General features: G+C 46.6%; 2 protein-coding genes across 15 annotated transcripts in view; one reads left to right on the forward strand and one right to left on the reverse strand.

Annotated features, from left to right (window-relative positions):
- The window catches only part of scrib (scribble planar cell polarity protein), a 61,562-nt gene extending 43,378 nt beyond the window's left edge, over positions 1-18,184 (forward strand). For 3 of the 14 annotated variants that reach the window (XM_072378593.1, XM_072378595.1, XM_072378596.1), the window contains 17 exons: positions 479-559; positions 5,213-5,284; positions 5,907-5,960; positions 6,308-6,433; positions 8,174-8,284; positions 8,622-8,672; positions 9,027-9,194; positions 9,513-9,672; positions 9,761-9,959; positions 10,041-10,130; positions 10,214-10,396; positions 11,140-11,292; positions 11,859-11,998; positions 12,108-12,145; positions 12,556-12,630; positions 14,654-14,708; positions 16,344-18,184. In XM_072378593.1, the coding sequence (XP_072234694.1) occupies positions 479-559; positions 5,213-5,284; positions 5,907-5,960; positions 6,308-6,433; positions 8,174-8,284; positions 8,622-8,672; positions 9,027-9,194; positions 9,513-9,672; positions 9,761-9,959; positions 10,041-10,130; positions 10,214-10,396; positions 11,140-11,292; positions 11,859-11,998; positions 12,108-12,145; positions 12,556-12,630; positions 14,654-14,708; positions 16,344-16,480 (1,893 nt within the window). In that variant the 3' untranslated portion in view covers positions 16,481-18,184. Of the gene's footprint in view, positions 1-478; positions 560-5,212; positions 5,285-5,906; positions 5,961-6,307; positions 6,434-8,173; positions 8,285-8,621; positions 8,673-9,026; positions 9,195-9,512; positions 9,673-9,760; positions 9,960-10,040; positions 10,131-10,213; positions 10,397-11,139; positions 11,293-11,858; positions 11,999-12,107; positions 12,146-12,555; positions 12,631-14,653; positions 14,709-14,833; positions 14,864-16,343 lie in introns of all 14 variants that reach the window. The other 11 variants (XM_072378599.1, XM_072378602.1, XM_072378597.1 and 8 more) reach the window with 11 other exon arrangements.
- Positions 18,185-18,293: 109 nt separating this feature from the next.
- kif9 (kinesin family member 9) lies at positions 18,294-24,980 on the reverse strand. Its single transcript, XM_072379065.1, has 20 exons — positions 24,862-24,980; positions 24,150-24,321; positions 23,960-24,066; positions 23,650-23,880; positions 23,474-23,557; positions 23,300-23,392; positions 23,061-23,208; positions 22,905-22,969; positions 22,740-22,817; positions 22,590-22,658; positions 22,368-22,472; positions 22,221-22,276; positions 22,014-22,101; positions 21,780-21,889; positions 20,194-20,364; positions 19,911-20,101; positions 19,568-19,723; positions 19,417-19,490; positions 19,236-19,322; positions 18,294-18,371 (listed from the first exon to the last, which is right to left on the reverse strand). The coding sequence occupies exons 1-20, from the start codon at positions 24,952-24,954 to the stop codon at positions 18,294-18,296; spliced, it is 2,256 nt and encodes a 751-aa protein (XP_072235166.1). The 5' UTR covers positions 24,955-24,980.
- Positions 24,981-25,196: the final 216 nt, after the last annotated feature.

Here is a 25,196-nt window from a genome sequence, read left to right on the forward strand (position 1 = left end):
TCCGTTAGCTCTCCTTTAGCCACAAGTAGCTACATAACAGCAGCTATGAGCTAACAGAGCTATAGCACACGTTCATTCATTCATTCTTCTTAAAGTATTGGTGAAATAAAGACAGATAATGCCTTATTTAGAGGCTGCATCCTCTAAGCCCCGTTCACTCCGTTATATGGATCTCCAGTTATCTAAATATCTTCCGAAGGACGCCGACTTTCACCAAACTGTTCTCAGTGAGCAGATGAACGTATTTCATGCCAGAAATAAGGTTTAAAAACACCAGAGTTCCCCTTTAAGGTTCATAAACTTCTCTCGTGTTGCTTTAAGTCTCTTTTTAAACGAGCCCATCTGATGCTTGCTTTATCCAGACATTTGTCTTGGGTGTATGAAAAGGACTCGCACATTCCCACTGAATCCTGCATGTTGTGACTTAAGCCTCCATCTCGGCCTCTGTTCACCTCTCTGTGTGTTTATTTTCTGTCAGAATCTTGGCACTGGACCTTTAAAACTTGACTACAAAACCCTGGCTGCGCTGCCCACCACCAGTCTGCAGAAGGTCAACAGGGTAAGCCTCGTCTGATGGGATCGAATGAATGATTTTCCTCTTTAACTTGGAGAAGAGAGCAGAGCTTTCCAGTTGTAAATTGTTGGGATTTTGTGTGTGGTCCGGGTTTGGAAACGGCTCAAAATAGAGCCCCATGAATCTGTCGTGTTTGTGCCCCTCGGACACTCCGAGTGACCCGCAGCGGACCAGTTGCACCTTTATGAGCTCACGACTTCCTCCAAGAGCACGACCTGAGGGCGACGGCTCAAAGGCCAAAGCCATCCAACGTGTCGGGTCCAGTTAACAGGAAGAGCGCGAAAACCCCTGAGTGAAGACCGAACCCACCCAAGAAGAAAAGCATAAAGGAAAAACCTTAAATGGCGCGTCTCCAGAGAAGAACAGCGCCTGCACGGGTGATTAAAAAAAGTCCGAGTGTTGGTGAGGGGGGGGTCGGGGACAGCTGGCCACTATCAACCGGCCTGTGATATTTTAAACCTGCATCTGGCTCTGAGTTGGATGCAGTCTTTCGGGTGGGTGGAGACGGGGAGGGTGTCGTCTCAGAGGGACAGAGAGTTTCAGTTTGAGTTCCTCGTCGTCCTCTGTGGAGTAGTTTGAGTGGACGTCCTGTTACCCCCCCCGCAGTGAGTTAACTGTCTGCTTTAATGTCGTTCTGTCTGCTTTTTACTTCCGTCATCGACTCATTTGATCTTATTTCAAACGTTGTTTTAAGTAAGGATTTAACTGCTGCTAATACACGTCTTCATTGGCTAAACCAGTAAACTGTAAGGGACTTTGCTTGTGTAGATTTCCGGTAGTAGACCTGGGAGAGCAGGGTTAGCTGCCACACTTAACCCACATATCACCAGCAGCTGTTCGTGCGCTCATGCTGGCGCACGTGCTCACTTGTTTCCGGCTAATAGTTTAGCTGAAGACCAGAGAGCGTGTTGGAAGTGGAGATATAGACGACCTGATTCGCTGAAAGTTACAAACGTGTTTCCAGAAGAATAAAACCAGACGGTTCTGATGGTCTTCACAGAATCACCAGAGGAGCCGGTTCAGTTTTAAACGGCTTTACGGTGATAACTGAAGTGTAAAATGTGGACCCTGCCTCAGTTTTAACCCCGGCTAAACGTCCCTTAGGTCCTGAAAGTGTAAAATGTGGACGCTGCCTCGGTTTTAACCCCGGCTAAACGTCCCTTAGGTCCCGAAAGTGTAAAATGTGGACGCTGCCTCGGTTTTAACCCGGGCTAAACGTCCCTTAGGTCCTGAAAGTGTAAAATGTGGACGCTGCCTCGGTTTTAACCCCGGCTAAACGTCCCTTAGGTCCTGAAAGTGTAAAATGTGGACGCTGCCTCGGTTTTAACCCCGGCTAAACGTCCCTTAGGTCCTGAAAGTATAAAATGTGGACGCTGCCTCGGTTTTAACCCCGGCTAAACGTCCCTTAGGTCCTGAAAGTATAAAATGTGGACCCTGCCTCAGTTTTAACCCCGGCTAAACGTCCCTTAGGTCCTGAAAGTATAAAATGTGGACGCTGCCTCAGCTTTAACCCCGGCTAAACGTCCCTTAGGTCCTGAAAGTGTAAAATGTGGACGCTGCCTCAGTTTTAACCCCGGCTAAACGTCCCTTAGGTCCTGAAAGTGTAAAATGTGGACCCTGCCTTGGTTTTAACCCCAGCTAAACGTCCCTTAGGACCTGAAAGTATAAAATGTGGACGCTGCCTCGGTTTTAACCCGGGCTAAACGTCCCTTAGGTCCTGAAAGTGTAAAATGTGGACGCTGCCTCGGTTTTAACCCCAGCTAAACGTCCCATAGGTCCTGAAAGTGTAAAATGTGGACGCTGCCTCGGTTTTAACCCCGGCTAAACGTCCCTTAGGTCCTGAAAGTATAAAATGTGGACCCTGCCTCAGTTTTAACCCCGGCTAAACGTCCCTTAGGTCCTGAAAGTATAAAATGTGGACGCTGCCTCAGCTTTAACCCCGGCTAAACGTCCCTTAGGTCCTGAAAGTGTAAAATGTGGACGCTGCCTCGGTTTTAACCCCGGCTAAACGTCCCTTAGGTCCTGAAAGTGTAAAATGTGGACCCTGCCTTGGTTTTAACCCCAGCTAAACGTCCCTTAGGACCTGAAAGTATAAAATGTGGACGCTGCCTCGGTTTTAACCCGGGCTAAACGTCCCTTAGGTCCTGAAAGTGTAAAATGTGGACGCTGCCTCGGTTTTAACCCCAGCTAAACGTCCCATAGGTCCTGAAAGTGTAAAATGTGGACGCTGCCTCGGTTTTAACCCCGGCTAAACGTCCCTTAGGTCCTGAAAGTGTAAAATGTGGACGCTGCCTCGGTTTTAACCCCGGCTAAACGTCCCTTAGGACCGGAAAGTGTAAAATGTGGACGCTGCCTCAGTTTTAACCCCGGCTAAACGTCCCTTAGGTCCAGAAAGTGTAAAATGTGGACGCTACCTCAGTTTTAACCCCGGCTAAACGTCCCTTAGGTCCTAAAAGTGTAAAATGTGGACCCTGCCTCAGTTTTAACCCGGGCTAAACGTCCCTTAGGTCCTGATGTGTTACATGAAGCTTCTAAACTGAAGCCTGCCGCTATAAACGGAGCTTCCCGGTTGATGTGCGGCTCTTCCCACGCGGCTGTGGACAGCTCAGAGCGTTGGCATGCCGACCAGCCGGCAGCCTGACTTTGCTCTCTACCAAAAGCCCAGCTGTCCCTCACAGTCTGTGTCGGTGCCACTCGTCCACATTCCTTCCCCCTGACTGACTCTTATAGTCAGCATGCAGGCAGCCGCTGCACAATGCTTCATGCATTCGCAGTCAGGCTATTTCCATTATCACAGAGGTCGCGTCAAAACTCAGCACTTTGGTGTGTTTAGTCACTTCTTTTTGTTAAATAATGGCTCGTATCTGTTCCTCTGCTTCTTTACGGCCTGCATATTTTCTCCCATGTGACACCAGCAGCCATCTTCCCTGTGAAGGATGGTATGAGCTGAAGGTGTGTGCTCGAGCTGGAGTGCCTCTCTGCTCTGATAAAGTTTTATTTAAAGCTGAGGCCTAGTTAAGTCTTGAATGATGGGTGCTGAGAAACTTATCTGAAAGGCTTCAGGAGCCATTTAGTGACGCGAGTGAAGAGGTTTCTATTTACGGATCCACACAGGCATGCAGGAATTTCTCTTTATCGTATTTTCAAGTCTCTTTTCTGTCTTTTATTACATAAAAACGTCCCTCTTTGTTGGACCAGTTGAAGGTTTGAAAGTTGTCCCTGATGTGTGACTCCAGTAAATAATCCAACATTCAATCATATCTGAAGTTTTCCCAGTGTTTTGGGCTTTTTTCCCTGGGTTTACCAGAGTAGAAAGAATAGTTTTGGAGCATTTCACGTGAAGTTTAGGTGGCAGAATTGTAATATAGTTTGAATCGCATGAGAATAAGATCCTCCACAACTTTACGCCAACATATTACTACAGAAGCCCGGAATGGACAAACTAAACACTGGCAACACCATCTTTCTCACCACCAAAGCTTAATTTTCTTGTCTCTTACATCCCAGTTTAGAGGCTCTACATCCTTTAGGAGAATTTAAAAGTGGTTATCACACAGTCACTCGTAGCTGAAATGACTAATATTAAATTTCACAGTAATTAATCTGATCGACAGGAAGCTGCTTTCTTAGTTTTTCTCTGTTACTTTAGATTTGAGTTTAAGTGGGTTTACGGTACCTGTCCTCCCTCTTCAGTTCTCTGTCCCTGTTACTCTGACTGCTGCCATGGAGGCCCCCCTGCAGGCTGAGTACGGAGCCCCTTTAGAGCCTCTCGGCTTTGGGTTGCCTCAACCCACCAAACCCCTTAACCCCGCTCTGAACACAGACCACGACCATCTTCATGGATCCCCGTTTTCCACCAATGGGACGTCCACCGCTGCTGACGGTTCTGGTTCAACAACGGCGTCAACGTTCAGTGGTGAAGAGGAAGAGGAAAGCCTGGTGGACTCGCAGCCTATCTGCTTCAAGGAGAACCCCTTCTTGGTGGCTAATCGCAAAGGAAAAGGTCTTTCTGCTGCAGAGCAGATCCTCTCAGGGCCTCCCGTGGGATACGGCAGACAAGGCCAGCTGCAGCCGTGGCTGTTCAGCAAGGCAAGGCGCCTGCCTGTGTGTGGTTTGGAGGCAGCATGCTGTGTTACTGTGCACTTTGTAAATGATTCTACACTTTCCAGACTGTTCAAAAGTTCTAACAGCCGTGTTAAAGTGATCCAGCCGTGTGTTTACCTTCAGCTATAACATGTGCACCCCCCACCTCTCCCACACAAAAACACTCCACCAAGAATGTCGCCGGCAGATGAGCGACAGTCCATGAATGGCACCTCGAGGGAGGGTTAAAACATGCTCTTTTCTCTAAAGTTGTGGGTGAGAGGTGAGCAAAGAGCTTGTGGAACTCTTGAGGTATTCGAGCGCCTCGTCGAAACGCAGTCAGGATCGACAGGAATGCCTGAGCCGACAGCTGCGAGGAGGGTCGTACAGAAAGGAGCATGCTTACCAGCGTTCACTTTGCTGAGAAACAGATTCACAACATGACTAACCGGTGGATTTTGTTCTGTCTTTGCATTCTTGTGAAGAGATTTTTCCCTCCAGTGCACAGAGTGAAACTATAAGAGGTGATTGAATGCGTTTGTGTTGTTTTTCCAGGCTCCTTCCTCCGACTACACCAGGACAGACAGTCCAATCAGGGAAGCACCTTACTCTCCTACAATCCAACCGGTGAGCAGCCCCGACATCCAGTTCTGCTCCAGCATCCACCGCCTGTCCTCATACCATCTTTTTGATTTATTTTATCCACAAGTATCGCTTTAGGGGAGGTTTTTCACAGCTGACCTTCTCGACCTTGCCTCCCACCCTTAGCCCAGCCACCACTCTTCCAACAGCTCCCTGACGGCAGGCAGGGAGACCCGCTTTGTAAGTGGGGCACTTGGCCCTCTTTGCTCTGGCCTGGAGTCTTTTGATTCGACAGATGCCCCCTTTCTGTTCATAAAACACAACTAGCTGAGCTGCCTCGGCCCCACCTGGCTGAAAAGCATGTGACCAGCTGATTAACGACGCTTTGCCTTGTGCAGACTGGCTGTGCCTTCATTGGAGAAACTACGGCTTCGTATTTTCTCCCTGAGGACTATCAGTTGTTGAGATATCCAGGTGCTCACGTCAGGATATGACGAAGCACTCCTTTGGTGATCAGATTAGCTCCCTTTTGTGTTGCATTGTGCCTTTATACTGCTCGGCATCACCGTAAAGAAGCCCCATTAGAATTTAGTAGCTGTATGCACTTTTGGTGTAAATTCATGCTGTTTCTGTGATTTTAATTTAGGTTTTAAACATTTTTTTACAGGCAAACATTCATTACACCTCCACTCCCATTGCCAAGGACAGCACTTCATCATCAGTGAGTGTTTATGGAGCTCAGAAGCCTTTTGAAAGGAAATGTGACCACTTATGACCTTAAATTCATTCAGGAGGGCACATCTGGTCTAACAGATGTGTGTTAATGTGATTCTAAACATCTAAAATCATCTGAATAATTGAGTTTTAAGCACCCAGAGCGACCTCCTCAGAGGCTTTATGGTCAGAAGGAGGACTCGGTGCTTAATTATAAGCCAAAATCCGAGCAAATTCCATTCTGCTTCAGCAGAGTTCAACCATTACCATCATTGATTTTAAGTTTTCATTCTACCCGAGTTTGGCATCTCTGGCATTTTATCTACTAAAAGGTGTCATTTGTTTTCTTTGCAGACACGACCGGGTGCCATCCAGCCGGTTGGGCGTGTGCGGCCGCCCAGCACCTCTCCAGCCACGCCGGAAGGCCACAGTCCCAACCCCTTTCAGCATGGCCCCTCCCCCTTCAACTCCCAGACCTCTGTAAGACCCCTCACCACCACGTAGGGCTGGTCCATAACGAGTCTGTGCTGCCTGCTGAGGCATAGCCCCAAAACAAAGGAACAGCGGTCGCACGATTTTTATTACCAAAGACAGGAAGACGTGTCATTGAACGCACCGCTGAGGCATTGCTGCCTTTACCTCCATGTGTTTGAAGTGTAGCTGCAGCTGGAACTTCCTGAGTCACACGCAGTCCTTAGGATGACAGGACTCTGAAATGCTTTGGTCAAGCAGCACAGTTAGACTGGTAACCACTCAGTTAGACTGGTAACCATTCAGTTAGACTGGTAACCATTCAGTTAGACTGGTAACCATTCAGTTGGACTGGTAACCATTCAGTTGGACTGGTAACCACTCAGTTAGACTGGTAACCATTCAGTTAGACTGGTAACCACTCAGTTAGACTGGTAACAATTCAGTTAGACTGGTAACCATTCAGTTAGATTGGTAACCATTCAGTTAAATTGGTAACCACTCAGACTGGTAACCACTCAGTTAGACTGGTAACCACTCAGTTAGACTGGTAACCACTCAGTTGGACTGGTAACCACTCAGTTGGACTGGTAACCACTCAGTTAGACTGGTAACCACTCAGTTAGGTTGGTAACCACTCAGACTGGTAACCACTCAGACTGGTAACCACTCAGACTGGTAACCACTCAGTTGGACTGGTAACCACTCAGACTGGTAACCACTCAGACTGGTAACCACTCAGTTGGACTGGTAACCACTCAGACTGGTAACCACTCAGATAGATGGGTAACCACTCAGTTAGGTTGGTAACCACTCAGATAGATGGGTAACCACTCAGTTAGGTTGGTAACCACTCAGATTGGTAACCACTCGGTTAAATTGGTAACCACTCGGTTAAATTGGTAACCACTCAGTTAGACTGGTAACCACTCAGTTAGACTGGTAACCACTCGGTTAAATTGGTAACCACTCAGTTGGACTGGTAACCACTCGGTTAGACTGGTAACCACTCAGTTAGGTTGGTAACCACTCAGACTGGTAACCACTCAGTTGGACTGGTAACCACTCAGTTAGATTGGTAACCACTCAGACTGGTAACCACTCAGTTAGATTGGTAACCACTCAGACTGGTAACCACTCAGTTGGACTGGTAACCACTCAGACTGGTAACCACTCAGATAGATGGGTAACCACTCAGTTAGGTTGGTAACCACTCAGATTGGTAACCACTCGGTTAAATTGGTAACCACTCGGTTAAATTGGTAACCACTCAGTTAGACTGGTAACCACTCTGTTAGACTGGTAACCATTCAGTTAGACTGGTAACCACTCAGATTGGTAACCACTCGGTTAAATTGGTAACCACTCAGTTAGACTGGTAACCACTCGGTTAAATTGGTAACCACTCGGTTAGACTGGTAACCATTCAGTTAGACTGGTAACCACTCAGACTGGTAACCACTGCAGAGGCTATGATTTCATCTCACGCCTGCCTCATCGACAGAACACTTAGCCGCGCCTGTCCAAGCCCTACCGTCTGTCTCTCTCTGACATGCTTCCTCCTGTCACATGAAACCAGCCGCCATGCCGCTCACCTGTTCTCCACAGTCAACTTTGCTGGTTTTTTCATTGACTACCCTCTCCTCCATGTCTCTGTCTGTCCTCTCAACCTCCTCCTCTTACCCTCGCCTCCTTTACCTCATGGACCACTCCTACCCGCCATGACCCCTCAAACCTCCCCTCCTGCAGCCTCGCGCCCCCTCCCCCACTTCGCCCGATGAGTTCCCAATGAATGTGAAGCAGGCATACAAGGCGTTTGCCGCTGTGCCTCGTTCACTGGCCGTGCTGGAGCCTCCGCAGGTAATGCCCGGGCCGGGCCGGGTCTTAACAACTCAAGCATGCTGTGCTGATTGGTTGGCCTCAACCCGCCCCCCACCTGACTGAAGCAGGCTGTCCTACACGAAGCCTGCGTTTTGTCGGGGGAGGGACTGTGACGTGCTGTGACATGTGGAATGCGTTCATCGTTGGTTTTTGTGCTCCGCTGCCATCATCTGTAATACTGGCGTTGCATTGTTCCATTTGTGCGTCCATGTGTGGCTCATGCCCTGATGTTCAGTCCTACAGTTTGTATTTGGCACATTCGAGGTGCTAATCAGCCGGCCTGTTCCTTTAATCCGTCTTTCTGCCCTCTCAACAGGAACTTTATGGTGTGAGGAACAATTTCCACCCAAAGCAACCTTCTCCAGAGGTGAGGAAACACACCAGCCCAGATATTCACATAAAAAACAGCTGTGTGTTGGACCATATTGGTCCAAATATAACTCATCTGGATTAGTGACGCCTTTTCTAACCATATTGGAAATAGAGACAGGAAGGAAAACCACTGAAACACACCCCAATGCAGGATTCAGATCCTGTTTGAAGGGACAGATCGAGTATCCAGAGAACATATTCAACTTGTTTTTGTAGCACATATTCAAAAGACTTTAAAAAACAGAGGATGGTCTCATCAGTTCCTTACTTTTGGGTCAATGTGATATTCTCGGTGCTCTCAGAGTGTGCAAAACTAATAGTCTGGTGATAACATATGTGGCCTTTTCAGCCTGAGTTGGACAACGAGGTGTTTGATGATGATGTAGATGGTCAGGAGGGAGCTGGCAAGGGTCTGACCAGCAGGGTTTCCCCCCGGCCCTCCCTCTCATCTGACCGCCGGGAGTATTTGAGCCTGGCAGCAGTGCCTCGCCTCTCCAGGCCATCACAGGACCTGCAGGTATCCACTGCCTCCGCCACCACAGCTGGAGCAGCCCTGTTCTTCCTCTGGGCTGTTGTGTGCTTGGCTTGATGGGTGGCGGTGTCTCTGCTCCCAGAAACTGCTGCGTCAGTTAACTAATCTGAAATCAGCAAAATGGGGCTGGGATCTGATTTAAAATGAAATTTCTTTCTTTTCGGTCTGATTCGTCTGTCCTCTGCTATCTCTGGCTGCAAAAGGCTCTGCAACAACGCAACTTTAGCTGGCTGTTTTCCTCAGGAATTCAGATTTCAGCATTAATCTGTTCTGTCCCTCTTTATTTCATTGATTGTCCCTTAGAGTCCTTCTCCTGGTGGCAAGGCCAGCCCAGAGCAGCGCTCTTTCAGGGACCGGCAGAAATACTTTGAGATTGACGTGAAGCAGCAGACGCCTGAAAAACCCAAACCTCGAGTCTCCCTTGTTGGAGAGGACGACCTAAAGAAAATGCGGGAGGAGGAAGGTCTGTTGTCGTGCTTCCCTTGAACTGTGCCTTTAATGTAACTCCTGAAGAAGAAGGCGGGCTTTAATGTGTGATAATCTCTCCTCAGAAAGGAAGTTCGAGCAGCGAGCGCGAGAGTACCTGCTGGATGAAGATGAGGAAGATGAAGAGGAGGACCTGGCTAAACAAGTAGCACAGATGAAGGCCTCGGGCAAGGTCCTGTTGGATGGAGTCGAGTACAAAGTCGAGCCTGTATCCACGCCGTCTCAGCACTGCTCCACCCCCCCCAGCTACTGTGGCAGCTCTGGGTGAGAACTGCTGCTTTTTACAAACACTTTCAGTTCGGGGTCCTTTCTGCAAAGTTAAGAAGCTCTTTTCTCCGTTTGCAGGCCTTCCTCGGTAGACGGCAGAGGAGACTCTCAGAGGAATTCCCTGGAGGACGGCTTTCGGCTGGAGCAGCGACCCAGCTCCATGACGGGGTAATTCCAACGTGCCGGAGTGAAAAACACTGTCCACGTGCTGTAAGTCACGCTGTTTCTCACTGCTGTCCACGTCTCCTCAGCCTGATACCAGTTTACCCCGGGGAGACGTCGGCTCCCATCCGCACAGCTAAAGCAGAGCGTAGACATCAAGAGAGACTTCGCATGCAGAGCCCCGAGCTGGCTGTGGCCCCAGACAAGGACCTGTCCCCTGCAGAGAAACGAGCTCTGGAGGCAGAGAAGAGGGCCATGTGGAGGGCAGCACGGTAAATGCATCCATGTCAAACACTTTAGAATGAATAAGGCCGTGACTGTGCCTCAGCACAAACTGAAATATAGACGATAAATGCTAAATGTTGGCCCCAAAAATCTCTAAATCTGCGCAAAGTGGGTCCCGTGCTTCACTTTGAAGTCTTTTAAACCCAAAGCTGTGTTATTCAGAGGAAAATACAAGCGGAAAATACCTGTAATGTGTGGCCAGCAGCTAACTTTTAGTGGAAAGACGTTTGTTTCTGAGCCTCTACCTTTGATTTATTTTAGCCTAAAAGCAACATGAAGGGAGAGTAAAATGAATTAAAACAAAGCACTGAATGCGTTTTTGTTGCATCTTAAATAGAAATCACATCCCTTCTTTGTTTTGCTGCTGCTTTAAGGCCAAAACTAAGTTCTGCTTTGCAAGAAAATGTTTGTTTCAAAGCCAGAAACAACCACAGGAGGGTAATGACTTGTTTTTATTAGTTCTTATTATCGCAGTCCCTCCCGCATATTATTTAGTTGCGATGACACCATCTTTTGTGTGGGATCGGTCTTTCTTTCTCACCAGTGTCGCGTCTAAACTTGTCTTCTTTATTACTCCTGGTTTTCCTAATTGTGTCAGTGTTTTACCTTCCATTCTTTGGTTTTCTTCTCTTTTTCTGTGTGCCTTTCTTCCTCCTGTTCACACCTGTCCTTCACCCTGGTGCACCTTTCATTCCACCCCCTCTCCCTCTCCCTTCCCCGTGGGGCACAGGCCCTATGGCCTTGAGGAGGATGTTAGACAGTATGAGCAGGACCTGGCAAAGAGGCTCTACCAGGCCCGAGTGAGGGCCTCTCAGGGCGCTGCCGTGGCCCCCCAGCCCCCCACTTCTTCCTCTACCTCCTCCTCTGCAGCCTCCCAGCTCAGGTCTGCTCTTTGGCCCCAGCCACCTGGGCCAGACGCACGGCATTGTGGGGGTGTGCTGGGGTGCTTTGGTGTTGGGGTATTTTGCTAGAGGCCAAGTTAAGAAAGGTCCAAGCAAGCACTCGCAGCGACACTGACAGTGCTTCCAACTGCCTTTCTAGTGCCGTCTTGCTTCTGCACGTCTCTGCTTCCCATCCCTAGCTCCTTTTGGCCCCCGCCTCTCTTCTGTCTTGTCCTGCAGCATTCTTTCATTTGTGCCTTGCTGTTCTTTCCCACTGTTACTCGTACTAACACTCGGCCTGCATTAATTTGCGAGCAGTCTGTGAGTGAAGGGTGAACCTACTGGCAGTAGGTAGTCCTTTTCCTGGAATGCTTCCTCCCTCTTTTGGTAAAACCTTTGAATAAAATAAGATTGATGTTGCCACTGCAAACCAGGACAAGGAGCGCCCAAAATTAGTAGCGAAGGGCCTACAGCCGCTCATGGTGGTGTGTGCCTCCATCTTTTTCTTCCTCTCAAACTTCCTCCGTTTTCTCAGAGCTTTTTCCTGACCGCGGTTTTCTTTGTGTAGAATGAAGTCTCTTGAGCAAGATGCACTGAAAGCTCAGATGGTCATTGCCAAGTCTCGTGACGGGAAGAAGCGTGGGACACTGGACCAGCTGACGGAGTCGCCCTCGCCTGCTCCAACACCTTCGCCCACCCCCATGGAAGGTAAGAGGCTGGCACACAGTCGGAGGAACCAAACCCTCCTCCCAGCAGAAGATGGCTTAATATTTGTGTTTCTCTAAGTGTAAAACGAATCTCATTCTTATTCCAACAGAGCAAAGTCCTCGAGGACTTACCTCACCCGGCAGGCTGGTAAGCATGAGCCCTTTTCCACTTTCCTTGGGTCTCCACTGTTTCTGAACATCTTGTCTGTCTGTCAGGGGGAACTATCAGGGTCCCTCACTCAGTTGGAGAGCTTGAACAATCAAACATTTGAACAAAGCTGTAACACTGACTCTTCAGTTGGAGAAAGGGAGCTTAAATAGTTCCCTGTCTGTTTAAAAAAGGCTTTCCATGACTCCTCCACTGCTTATCGGAGCTGACACCACATCGCTCTCCATCATACGCCACAGCGGGCTGTTTAAATCACACATTAGCCCCCTTTTCCATTTCCAGATGTATTCCTCTTCCACCATTTTCTCCTCCTTTCTGTACATTACCCTTCCCTCCTCCATCTTCTTTTCACCTCTCCCTCTGCTCATTCCTGTCTGCTATCCTTCTAGTCCCTGTCATCAAAGAAGTTTGACTACCGACAGTTTGCTGCCATTCCTTCTTCCAAACCCGTATACGACATCCAGGTATTGGCTGCATGCTGAGCTCCGGGGGCCCCAGCCTCCTCCCTCCCCTTGGCTTTCCCTGCTGCCTCTCCCCTCTAGTTTCTGTTAATTAGGAGGCATCAGTGTGACTGCAGTCTTGGTTGTGGCTCAGTGATTGATCAGTACTTCCTGCTCTGCACTGTTAGTGGTGTGGCTCACTAACTCGCACCTGCACCTGGAGGCATTTTACCTCCCATCGTGTAATCATTCACTCCCATTTTTCCCTCAACCAACTAATCCGTTAAGCGATGACGCTCACCTGCTGCAGAGATGCAGATGAATCTTTGATTCCACTAACCAGAATCGGTTCAGAGTGTAAATGCTACAAGCTCTGCATCCCACTCACTCTCACATCCATCTGCTGCCTGGTTCCACGCATGGGTTGCATCTCAGGCAGATGAATAATCTGCCTTCCATTGGATTTCCTTCCACGCTCTGGCCTTTGAGTACAGGGCCGTCGTCCTTTGCTCTCATTAGAGTAACGCTTTTGTTTCGGTGTGCTTGGGAAACTTAATTTCCTCCTGTTGGAGGCAGAGATGAGAGGGGAAGCAGGGGAATCCTGTGCTGGAGCGGCAGGGAGTAGCTCTTGTTTGGGAGTGGTCTTCTGTGTTTAAGCTCATGCATCTGTGGTGGGATACAGCATCGAGTTTGTTTCCTCTCTTTGGTGGTAGCTAATTCGTTGTCTATGTTAATGTTTACATCCTGTTGGAATAAGTTTCCACTTTTTCGAGCCCAGCTTTAATGATCACATGCACACTGAACCAGTTCTTGGTGGCTGTGATAAACTGTGGATAAACGTGTCCTAAAGTTTTATTTCCAGCAGAAAACGTTGTGTCTGAACTTTACTTCCAAGCAGCTCAGCGATCTGCGGGTTATTTTAGGGCAGGGATGTCAAACTCCAGTCCTGGAGGGCCGCTGTCCTGCAGGTTTTAGATGTTTCCCTGCTTCAGATCAATGCCTCATCAGCTGGTTTGTGCAGAATGTAACAATCTTTTGAATAGATCCATTTAATCTGAATCAGGTGTGTTGAAGCAGGGAAACGTCTAAAACCTGCAGGACAGCGGCCCTCCAGGACCGGAGTTTGACATCCCTGCTTTAGGGAGATCTTTAGAGTCAGATGTGTTGTACGACTCTTTTAAAAGGCAGATGATTAAATTCAGGTTACATGGCGCCGTAAAGGATCGGATTAATGGCTAAATTACAATAAGACTGAGTTATTAAGTTCATGTCGACGCCTTAGTTTGACTAAAAATTGGACCGGATCGGGTTAACAGGAGATAACTCTGATAGTCGCACTAAACGTGCACGTAGACGGTGAATTGGACTTTGCGTTCTGCGCATGCTCGAGAGTTTTTCCAGGGGTCGTGACCTGGAAGTCGAAGGAGACGATATTACTGTTGTTGTCCATAATTCTCCAGTTAATCTCATCCTTTAGACCCACTGAGTGAGGCTGTTGCTAATCTAATTTAGCTGAAGGATGCACTGAGGACTCTTACACTGGAGAAGTGATGTGAGGAGAAACCTTTACACCCAGCATCACGGAGTGTCTGCAGCCACCAGTCTGTCAGTGTTCATGTGGGCATGAGCAAAAATAAAGTCACCAAAAAGAGTTTGTTGCTTCTGAAAAAAAGCACCGAATAAATCAAATAAAAACGTCGAAGGACAGCTTGACGCGCTGCTTGGGCCTCTGTTGTGCGCTGGTGATACTGGTGATGTTCTGTTGCTTTGTTTGATGTCTCTTTGTGGATCATAAACCCTGTGACTGATAACTAAACCGACCTTTCCTTTAACACGCCGGGATCTCCTGGGGAAGTAGTTGAGTAGATGCACTCCGGCTTCATGGCTCTGACTGACGGGAGCTTCAGTGCTGCCTGCTGAACCTGCGGTGGGGCGGTCGGCACGGCGCCCGACAGCTCCACTGCTCGCATGGTGAAGGCTTCCCTGGGATACAGGTGACTGAAATGCACCTGCTGCTGTTATTCACCACCTTCTGTTTTTTTCCCAGTCCCCTGAAACAGCTGAAGATACTAAATACATGGACGACGGCTCCTTAAACCCAGGTATGTACCGCCGCTTTGGTCCCATTTAAAATTGAACCGTGACATGCTTGTGAGAGTGGAGCGCTGAGGACAGCGTGCCAACAGTGTTTACATCACCTCAACATGTTCTGTCCCTTTTAATTCAGGCGACTACCAGGAATAAGCAGCTCCTATTGGTAGGATCCTGTGTGCATGTGTTTGTTGCTCAGTGTGTGCAGGGCTGAGTGTGTGAGGAGAGTTTTTCTGTGTATCTACACTCTAACCTGCTAGCTGTGTGGTGTAGCCGAGGATTCAGGAATCAAAGGGATATTTATCTCTTTTTTTTGCTTAAGTGGGACTGTGTGAAGCATTTTGAGCAGTCATTAGGGTCTGAACACCTCTAGCTTCTATAATGTAGCCTAATTTTGACATGTAATTAATATATATGCAGTAAAATGATCCAGAGTTATCATTCTGGCTACTGAAAGTTTCATTTCTTGTCTTTCGTTCCTTCATTGAAGGAATTATATGGACATTAGTGACATTTCTACTCAGTTTGGAGACGTTGTGCAGGATTTCTGACAGAAGCTAACAGCTTTACAGCTCAGGCTCACAGATCCAATACAAACCTCCACCATTTCACATACGTTTGAGTTGCTTCAGGTGGCAGAAAAGTGCCGTCTGCTGCAGTTAAGACGCTGACTTCTCATCATACTTCACACAGCATCGCTTTAAGACGGGGGTGTGCTTTGCCAACTGCTGTCCACTAAATATGAAGCAGCTACAGATGTTGATACCAAAGATAAATATCACTGGAACCATGATCTGGACGGTGCATATTCCATGTTGCAGGGAGCTCTTCATGATTCTGTCGCCATTTTGGTATCGGGGATAAAAACATTCTTTTGTGCAAAAGAACGTTGCTTCAACCAGAATCACGTGGGAACATGTTTACATGCAGCGTCGTCACCTTGTTCCTCTAAACCAGGGACGTCAAACTCCGGTCCTGGAGGGCCGCTGTCCTGCAGCTTTTAGCTGTTTCCCTGATTCAGATCAATGCCTCATTAGCTGGTTTGTGCAGAATGTAACAATCTTTTGAAGAGATTCATTTAATCTGAATCAGGAAACATCTAAAACCTGCAGGACAGCGGCCCTCCAGGACCGGAGTTTGACATTCCTGCTCTAAATGGACGTAAACAATGAAGCAAGTCCAATCAAAACTAGCCCCGACCTCTTCAGGAGGCACAGCTGCTGGTTTTAATTGCTTAACTGAATGCAGTATGCTGCTTCCTTTGGCTGAAATCTTAGGATGCTTTTCTAAATTACATCACGGACAGTTATTGTGGTCACTAACGTGCATGTAAACACACACGAGGGGGTTTCTAATTGGCTCTTTTAGTCACTTTACTAGCATTTGCTGTCAGTTTCAGCACTGAAGCCGCTGAGGCTGCAGAGCATGTGATCACTGGGCGCTTCAGTTTTCTGCTCACCATGTTCCAGCTGCTGCTCTCACAGCTTTAAGGGGCCCATCCGACTTCTCATCAAACGCTGTACGGCAGCTTTCTGCCCCGATGCCTCGACCTTTTCCCTCCGCAGCTTACATACCAACAGAAGATAAGTCGCAGCAGCTGAGACAAGTGAGTGACCTGAGGTCCCGTCTGCCTTTTTGTTTCCTAGGGGACGCTGCGACCCCTGAAGTGGAGGTTCCCACCCCGCTGCCTGCCACCTCTGCCCTGGAGGAGATGGCGCTCTACAGCAACAAACGCAAACTGAGGCAGGGCCGCCGCAGCCTGGAAACCGCCGTGCCCACATAACACCTCAATGATAACGAGAACACACACATTTTTTACACACTGTGGAATCCACAGGAGGTGCAGATTCACTACGTGCTGCATAGTGTCAGTAGAGTGAGATTTTCTCCACCATATATAACCACTGCAAAGACTGCTAGTCACTTACTTATATCCTGTGTGGCAGCCTTGCCTTTACAGTCTGTGGGTGAGCTGCTCAGCTGGGATCGCTACTTACAGACTCTTCTTTATTTCCTTCAGCCTGGTAGAATCTGATCTATTTTAACTTGAGGGTGACTGAGGATTTTAGTTTGTTTCATCGTATTTCTGCACCGTCAGTGATCTGGGATGTTTTTTTGTTGTTGTTTTTTATTGTTTTAAGGAAATACTGGAAGAAGAAAAGAAATGGGTCACGGCTAAACTAACTTGTTGAATGATATGAGGCTTTCAGAGATGAGACAGACAGGAGTGTACATATTAATTAAGGAGGGAACAACTTGCTACCTTCATAATCACTAATTGTGGGGAGCTTCGTACATATCAGTTTTTGCACTGCCACGGATCAGTTTTTGGAGATCTTGTATCTTAATTTATCTTTTTACTGTTTTACTTCAACCGAAGGCCTTCGAGCAACATTTTTAACCCATTCGGTCCTTTTGGGTTCAAGAGGACAACCGAGGCGTATCGTACGAAATTAAATCTCCAATCATACACATACGAGTTGGGAAGCTTTTAACTGATTATTTGCATATCGCTGTTTTATTAGATTTACTTGATGAACACTCACTCGCCAGTGGTTTCGCAGCAGTAATATGGAAGCATCAAAATGCTGGTTTCCCTCGTCTCGATAGACTTTTCCGCCCTGCGTTACATTCCCTTTCATTGACTACACACTGGAGGCAGCAGCACTGAGCAGGCAGATACTCATCAGTTGAGGACATTTTAGCATCACTTTTTCACGGTACTTACCCTGCTGTTAGTGTGTTGTTATTTTTAAATCAATGTGAATTATTCATCTATATCCTTGTAGTATCAGGAGGGATCCCACAGTGATGTGAAGGTAGCAGGTGTTTTATTTTTCTGTCTACGGTTAATTTAAATCTGATGCCACTGAAAATCATTTATTATTGTGTGAATAATGTAAAAATACTGAAAGGAAAACAGATTCTGGGTTTGAAACTGAGCCAGTCTGGACCTAGACAAAGCGAGCATCTGTAGGTTTGAACAGGCTCGGTGCTGGGATGCTCTCTGCGTGTATATCGGTATGTTAATGGGAGACTCTGGAGAGGCAGAACCAATAAGGAATCCCTTTGGAGATGGATCACATTCAGCTTATGTATCTGATGGGTATTTCTGCAGAATCACAGCATCGTAGCATTTTATGTTAATTTAACGTAGGGTCTTCTAATTATAGCTTTTTATGTTGCTCTCACTGACTGAAATTCAGTTTGATAACATTTGTAATGGCAGAAACACCCCCCCCCCCCCCTCTTTTTTTAAACTCTCAGTAGGTAAATCTTTTTTTCAGATGGGTTTTACTGTGTTTATTTTTGTCTGGAGTTCCCTTTGCGGGCTTTTACTTGCAAATAGGTTGGAGGGAAAGGGTCAGAAGTCATGGGGTCGAGGGTTATAGCTCACACAAGACTGTAACTAGTGAATTTGTACAACCAAAGAAGTCTATTTTGTGGTTCAGGAATAATAAATTTTACTTTTCATTTAAGAAGCTGATTAACTGTGTCGTGTCTTGTCTTTTCGATTCATTCACAAACTGCAGTGCACAGAAGTCACGTGGAGACTAATCACACATCATCATATTGAGCATCTTTTCACAGGAAACTCACGTCACCGCGGTGACCGGGCGAATCAGAGGAAGTCTTTTCTGCCTGGATGCTGCAGATTGAGCTCTGCTCTTCCTCTGCAGACACAAAATGATCTCATGTAAAATCCAAGTTGCTTTACAAGATCTGCAGTTAACAGGGTTCCCGTGGGGTCTTAAAGTCTTTTTAAGACTTGAAAATGTCTTGAATTTTTATATATGGGTCTTAAAACTAGTGCAATATGTAACTTCTCCGTATCGCATTCTCCTCAAAAGTTTAGTTTGTCAACCACTATTGTGATTAAATAACGTAGCCTGAATAAAAAGTGGTGGAACCAATAATTGAGATCTGAACACGTCACTTTGCGACAGCACCGGCCCCCACACAGACACAAGCAACAAGCTGCTAACGTTAGCCAGCTAGCTGTTAATGTGCCTGAAGCAGCTAACGTTAGCCAGCTAGCTGCTAATGTGCCTGAAGCAGCTAACGTTAGCCAGCTAGCTGTTAATGTGCCTGAAGCAGCTAACGTTAGCCAGCTAGCTGCTAATGCGCCTGAAACAGCTAACGTTAGCCAGCTAGCTGCTAACGCTACAGCCCCCACAGCTACGACCACAACTCGAGTGGATCTGCGCTCAGCTTTTGGGTCCAGACCAACGATGAAAGTTTAATTTTCATCGTTGGTGTGGATTTAATTGTTCAGGACTCTCTCTCTACTCCCCTTATAGCTAGCTGATGTAACCAATGTTAAAAAAAGAACTGAACTGTGTTCGTCAAACTTTTGTGTGGCCTGCTGAAACTTTTCTTTTTGTCCACATTTTAACATTTGTTTGAGAAATAAATGAACAAATTAGAAAAATAATTCTTTGCCGGTAGGTCTGTGAAATAGATATTAAGTTTTTTATATAAATGGTCTTAAAAAGACTTGAAGACCTGTAGGAACCCTGAGTTAAGTGGACACTCACCCGGATTAGAGTCCTGTCGCGGGCATTATAAAAGGATTCAGAGCCGGGGCTCTCAGGAGGAAACACAGACTGCCGCCTTCTCTCCTCCTGTGGATTTGTTCAATCATTACTACAATGAAGTGGAGCTGAAAAGGTTATTATGAGGCTTCATAAGAGTTGTACGAAGATATTATTCACTCACCGTGTCGTCCTTTTTCGTGGGTCGGTGGAGCTGCTCTGGTAACAGGAAACACTGTTTGTACCAGGTCTCAAATTCTGGGGCACATGCAGAATATATTAGTTCAGTTAACTCCGACCGTTTCATAAAAGCAGAAAATCTACGGAGCACTAACCAGAAAGCAGGCGCACTCTGCACTGATCCACAAGGTGTTGACAGTAGTTGACTTCTGCCTTGATGTCCCGCAGCGCCTCGTATCTCTGCCGGTACTGAGCTTTAAGCTCCCCGAGGTGCACCAGTAGAGAGTCCCCATCCAGCACCAAATACTGATCTTCATCCAAATGGATGCAAAGAAAAGCTGTTAACACGCCTGCTTTTATATTTAGCTCAATAACAAAACCGCTGGTCCGAGGTTCATCATGAACCTCAACGACGTAACTCAGGTTTTAAATGATCTAAAACCTCAACAAGACAGTTTTGGAGCGGCCATGTTGACCAATATGCAACACATGAAGTACCTTTGTGCTGCTGTAAGGTGGCTGTGATGCGGTCGATCTCGCTCTTGACGGCGTTGACCTCCTCTGTGAGCTGCCGAAGGAGGCTGCGGCGTTCCAACAACACGGCTTTGTTCTCCTTTAGGATGTCGTTGATATCCCTGCCTGGTCCCACCTTGAAATCCTCGAAAGCTTCTGCTTTGGGGAGAGGAGACCTGGGCACAGAGGCCACACTTCTGAATCGTAGGGGTATGAAACACGGTCCATTTATGGGACTCGAGCAGGTAACATATTTACAAACACATACTCGGACTGGAAGGGTTCGTTGGCAGACCGATGGGATCCCTGTGTGTCGGTGTCTGGTTCTGGTGGATCCAGTTCCCTCTCAGACGACTTGATAGAACTGGGCTTTGATTTAGAGGCACTTTCCACAGGCCTCATTGAAACAAGAGTCCCTTCTCCCCGTCTCCTGCTCAGGCTGGATAATAACATCGAGTGTGTCATCAGTAAATAATACAGCAGCCAGTATTTCTCGGTTAGTACACAAACCGCTTGATGCTCTTTCACGACTTGAGCTCAAGGATTGGAATATGCCCCCGTTGTAAGGGAAAATAAACAGCTATTGATGGAAAATCCTGATTATTCACTACGATCAGCTGACCTCAGACACACTGCTGAACCCAAACTGAAGCAACCCCAGACAATCTGCCTCATTAAAGTCACTCGTGTTGGTGGCCATCCAATAAACTGGGTCTAATGTTACGTCATTATTTATTCATGGTTATTGCAGAGTGTGATCATTTTATGGAGTAACAAAAAACAGAAATAACAATAGAGACGACATTAATGGCACACTAACTTATTCATGTTAATGTCTCTTTTTGGAATAACATCAGTGAAGGTTTGTCTCTTATTCAGATCCCCATTTGTGCTCAAAGTTTAGACTGATACACATTAAAGGGGAACTCCGGTATTTTTAAACCTTATATCTGGCATGAAATACGTTTATCTGCTCACTGAGAACAGTTTGGTGAAAGTCGGCGTCCTTCGGAAGATATTTAGATAACTGGAGATCCATATAACGGAGTGAACGGGGCTTAGAGGATGCAGCCTCTAAATAAGGCATTATCTGTCTTTATTTCACCAATACTTTAAGAAGAATGAATGAATGAACGTGTGCTATAGCTCTGTTAGCTCATAGCTGCTGTTATGTGGCTACTTGCAGCTATAGGAGAGCTAACGGAGGGATTTCTACACAGGCACTCTACTGGGACCACTTCATCCACACGCCCCCTGCAGCACAGTTTATTCACTCCGGTAAGAACGTCCATCTTACTCAAAGTCGTCGTTCACGTCGTCAAAATCTGATAAATATCCTGCCATGTTGCACAAAACTATCAGCAGCAAACTCTGTGTGAAGTTAGCCGACTGTCACAGAGCACGGAGTGAATAAACTGTGCTGCAGGGGGGCGTGTGGATGAAGTGGTCCCAGTAGAGTGCCTGTGTAGAAATCCCTCCGTTAGCTCTCCTATAGCTGCAAGTAGCCACATAACAGCAGCTATGAGCTAACAGAGCTATAGCACACGTTCATTCATTCATTCTTCTTAAAGTATCGGTGAAATAAAGACAGATAATGCCTTATTTAGAGGCTGCATCCTCTAAGCCCCGTTCACTCCGTTATATGGATCTCCAGTTATCTAAATATCTTCCGAAGGACGCCGACTTTCACCAAACTGTTCTCGGTGAGTAGATGAACGTATTTCATGCCAGAAATAAGGTTTAAAAACACCAGAGTTCCCCTTTAAAGTAATCAAGTTAACACTATCGACAGCAGAGGACACTAAATCTTAAAAATCATGTCTGTCACACCTCTTTCTTTTTGTCACTTCTCACCTCTGTTTATCTCTGGACTTTTTAGTTTTGGTTGAAGTCGGACGTTGCGTCTGCGACGCCGTGAAGTTGTCAGCCTCCGTATCCTCAGAGCTGCCTCTGGTATCCCACTTCTGAGGATGGAGAATGCCACATTCAAGTGGAGCTCAGGCTCAGTGAATTGTTCACTGAAGTGACTGCTACAGGGACAACAGAAAACAGATAACAGGTATCTTCCAACAGGTGTAGACTGCCGACCTTCACTGCAGCCGCAGGAGCACTTTGGTCTGGCTTCATCAAGTCGTCGGTTTGGCCTCGCTCAGCTTTCACCTTCTGCTCCTTTTCCCTGCTCAAATGCAGACACAGACATGCTTATTCACTTAAAACGTATAAAAAAAACAACAACTTTGCTCTGAAACTAGTGAAATTACAGTGTTTTGATTTTAAAAGGCAGCGGATACTCACTGCACAACCAGCCTGAACTCAGCAAACACTGCTTGAACCTGCCTTTTACTTATGATCTGCAAGGAGATGTAGCAAAAAGTGAATTTCAAAGCCTTCAGAAGGACAAACGGAACAAATGACGGATGTCAGAGGATGTTGAACAGTCACACTGATTTCCTCCAGGCTTCCATCAAGGTAGCTCTGAACTTGGTTCTGAATCTCAGCTCGCTGGGCCTCAGAGAGCGGCTCATATGTGACATTTGGCTGCTTCACCTGGTGAAACGTAACAAGTGGGCATTAAATTCAAATATCAACCAACTTAATGATATAATAGAGCTGCAATAGAAGCCCGTAAACTAATAAGGTTAATTTCAATATGTGCTGTCTCACCAGTGTGTTGTAGACAGACAATTCATCTCTCAGCATCTGTACTTCTCTCTGAAGTGTTGTGATCTGAACCTGCTCAAAACGTTGAACAATGCAGACTGTAAATAAAAGATTTGTGGGTTTTTTGACACATTTAATATGTCGTCGACTCACTGCTGGATCCACGTGTTCATTAACGGTCGGGTTGGTCTGCACACACTTCATTCTGCTGGCAAAACGCAAGGTAGAGAGCTGCAAGAAGTATCAGCAGCTGAAAGGACATCATGCAGAGACAGGAGTGGACCACCTTTTGCTTGTTCTTTTACTTCCTTTCCTTACCGTTTCGTCTATCTGTGCAGCCTCGCAGTAGATGTTGGCCACAAGCACGGTCCTGCAGTTCCCTCCTTCAGAAACAAACAGGATTTATTAGTATTACTTCACAGCCAAAGCGGAGCTGATATCAGGCGTGAACACGTAAAAACCTGGTGATTTTACCCAGTGAATCTTTGAGGGCGTGCGTTAGTTTAGTCTGCCTGAAGGGAATGTGGTCCCTGCGATGGTCTGCCAGAGCTAGGATGGCCTGCTCCAGGAACGACAAAGACTTGTTGATGTACATGGCTTCCTTCATCATTTGACCCTCTGACTGGAGGAGGAGGAGGAATAAAATTAAGGTTTCACTTTGAAAGGAGATCAAGATAAGATTTTGTTTCAATGGTAGTTACTTTCAAACACACCCCAGTTTTTCTCAGCCTCTCAGAACCAGCCAAATCCACCAGATTTAGCTTGGACGTGACGTACTTGGCGTCAGAAAAAGACCGCAAGCGTGACTGCGGTTGGGAAAAACAGCTTTAAATGTGAGGAGTACAGTCGACTGCACAGAAAAGTACAGAGAAGGATAGTTTTAATACCTCAATGTGAATAGTTAGTATGCAGTGAGACCTGGAGGACTTCCTGTTCAAGGCATGAGATCCGATAATACGATTCATCTCACCCTGAGTAAAGAAAAGGAAACGGATCAAATCACACCGTAGACCAGGATCGACGACTTTTACATTTCAGGCTTTGTGGTCGTCGAACAGCTCACTTCAAACAGCAGGTTGAGAGCCTCCTCCTCGCTGTGAACAGGGTGGAGAGACAGACCTCTGATGAAGACCCCCCCACCCGGCTCCTCCATCACCGCCATGCCCTGAGGACACAGGCGTGGGGGACCCTGTAGCGATGACAGCAGGTCCATCAGAGTCTCGTTGTATATCTCAACATAGGAGAGGTGCACGAGGAAGGCGTGCTCAGTCCTCTTCCCCACCTCCTCAAACACCTGGACAGCGTGTTAGATATAAAAATGATAAATGTCGTCCCTTTGTTTTGAAAAAGGTTTTTCTCACAGTCGGACTTGCCTCCTGGAGGGCCCGAGGGATGATGCCTCTCTGCTTGTAGAACTCTGTGGATCCTGTCATGGTGTAGGTTTTTCCAGCACCTGTCTGTCCGAAACACATCACTGTACCTGGCAGATGCATAAAAAAATACTGTTCAGTCCTCTTATTTGTTTAAGAAAACAGTAACTCTGATTCCTACTAACTCATTTACCGTTGTAGCCATTCAGCGCCCCCAGAACCACCTGTTTGCACACTCGAGTGTACACCCCGTCCTGGGAGACATTATGCAGGACCCCTTCCAGCTGGAACGACCAGGAGTTCAGACGAGCTTTTCTGGATTCCAGGAGCTTCTTTGGGTCTTTTCTTTGATGGATGTTTATTGTCTGAGGTGAAAATGGACAAAATCAAAGAAGTCACGACTACATATGATATCAATATTATATAAAACCTGAAAGTCTTTACTTTATTTTCAGCCATCCCTAACTTATATTCCTGCGAACAAACCGACATAAGATCAGAGCCATTGGAGCTGCACAAATTAAAGAAATGCAGCCACAATTAAAGCAACAAATAACACCTGTGCAGTTTCAAAATGTCTGCCATGAAAATGACCCAATGTACCTCTATCAAAATGTCTTATAGATATTAATTCACTGAGTCTACATTAATAAACAGATTTATAAATAAGGGTTAAAAACTGATTAAACTGTTCACAAGTTATTTTTATCTATTTGTTAAATAGGCTTAAAACCATTGCGCGCGACTAAAACGCTCACCATAGGTGGTGAAACGTTGGAAAATATAAATAAATAATATTTTCTTTTTAAATTTAACAAATATTATCTGGTACAAATACAACTAAATGAAGAAACGAAGAAAGCTTTCTCCTTTTGGCTTTAAAAATCAGGCTGATATTTGACTACCTGTCCATCAGGAGGAATTTCAAAGAGGTCCTGGGCGAAGTTGGCGGTTGGTCTGATCCGGACGAAAACTCCGACCCTGCCGTGACCCTTCATATCACCTGATATCTAAAACACCAAAAGCCTTAGTCAGCTGCCCGAAAGTCGGTACAAAGCAAGGGAAAATATAAAAATACAGCCGAAATTAGGTTTTCTGACGAAAATAGGTCACATCGAGTCACTTTATAAGCTCCGGCGTTCTGTAGTCCCTATCTAGCTCCATGGCAACCGCGCTACCATAGTGACGGAGCGCGTGTCTGCCACACACTAGCTAACTGCACTGTTACGCTTTATTTAGC

The sequence above is a fragment of the Leuresthes tenuis genome, unplaced genomic scaffold (assembly GCF_036924035.1).
Source record: "Leuresthes tenuis unplaced genomic scaffold, fLeuTen1.0.hap1 SCAF_24, whole genome shotgun sequence".
Taxonomy (NCBI): Eukaryota; Metazoa; Chordata; class Actinopteri; order Atheriniformes; family Atherinopsidae; genus Leuresthes; species Leuresthes tenuis.

Bases quoted from the DNA above. Each gene is read 5' to 3' on its own strand.
- kif9 (XM_072379065.1), bottom strand. From the start codon at position 24,954: ATGAAGGGTCACGGCAGGGTCGGAGTTTTCGTCCGGATCAGACCAACC. The intron at 23,209-23,299 runs GTGTGTTTGAAA...CTCCTCCTCCAG, and splicing joins AGAGGCTGAGAAAAACTGGG to TCAGAGGGTCAAATGATGAA. The intron at 19,491-19,567 runs GTTAGTGCTCCG...CATGTGCCCCAG, and splicing joins CAGAGTGCGCCTGCTTTCTG to AATTTGAGACCTGGTACAAA.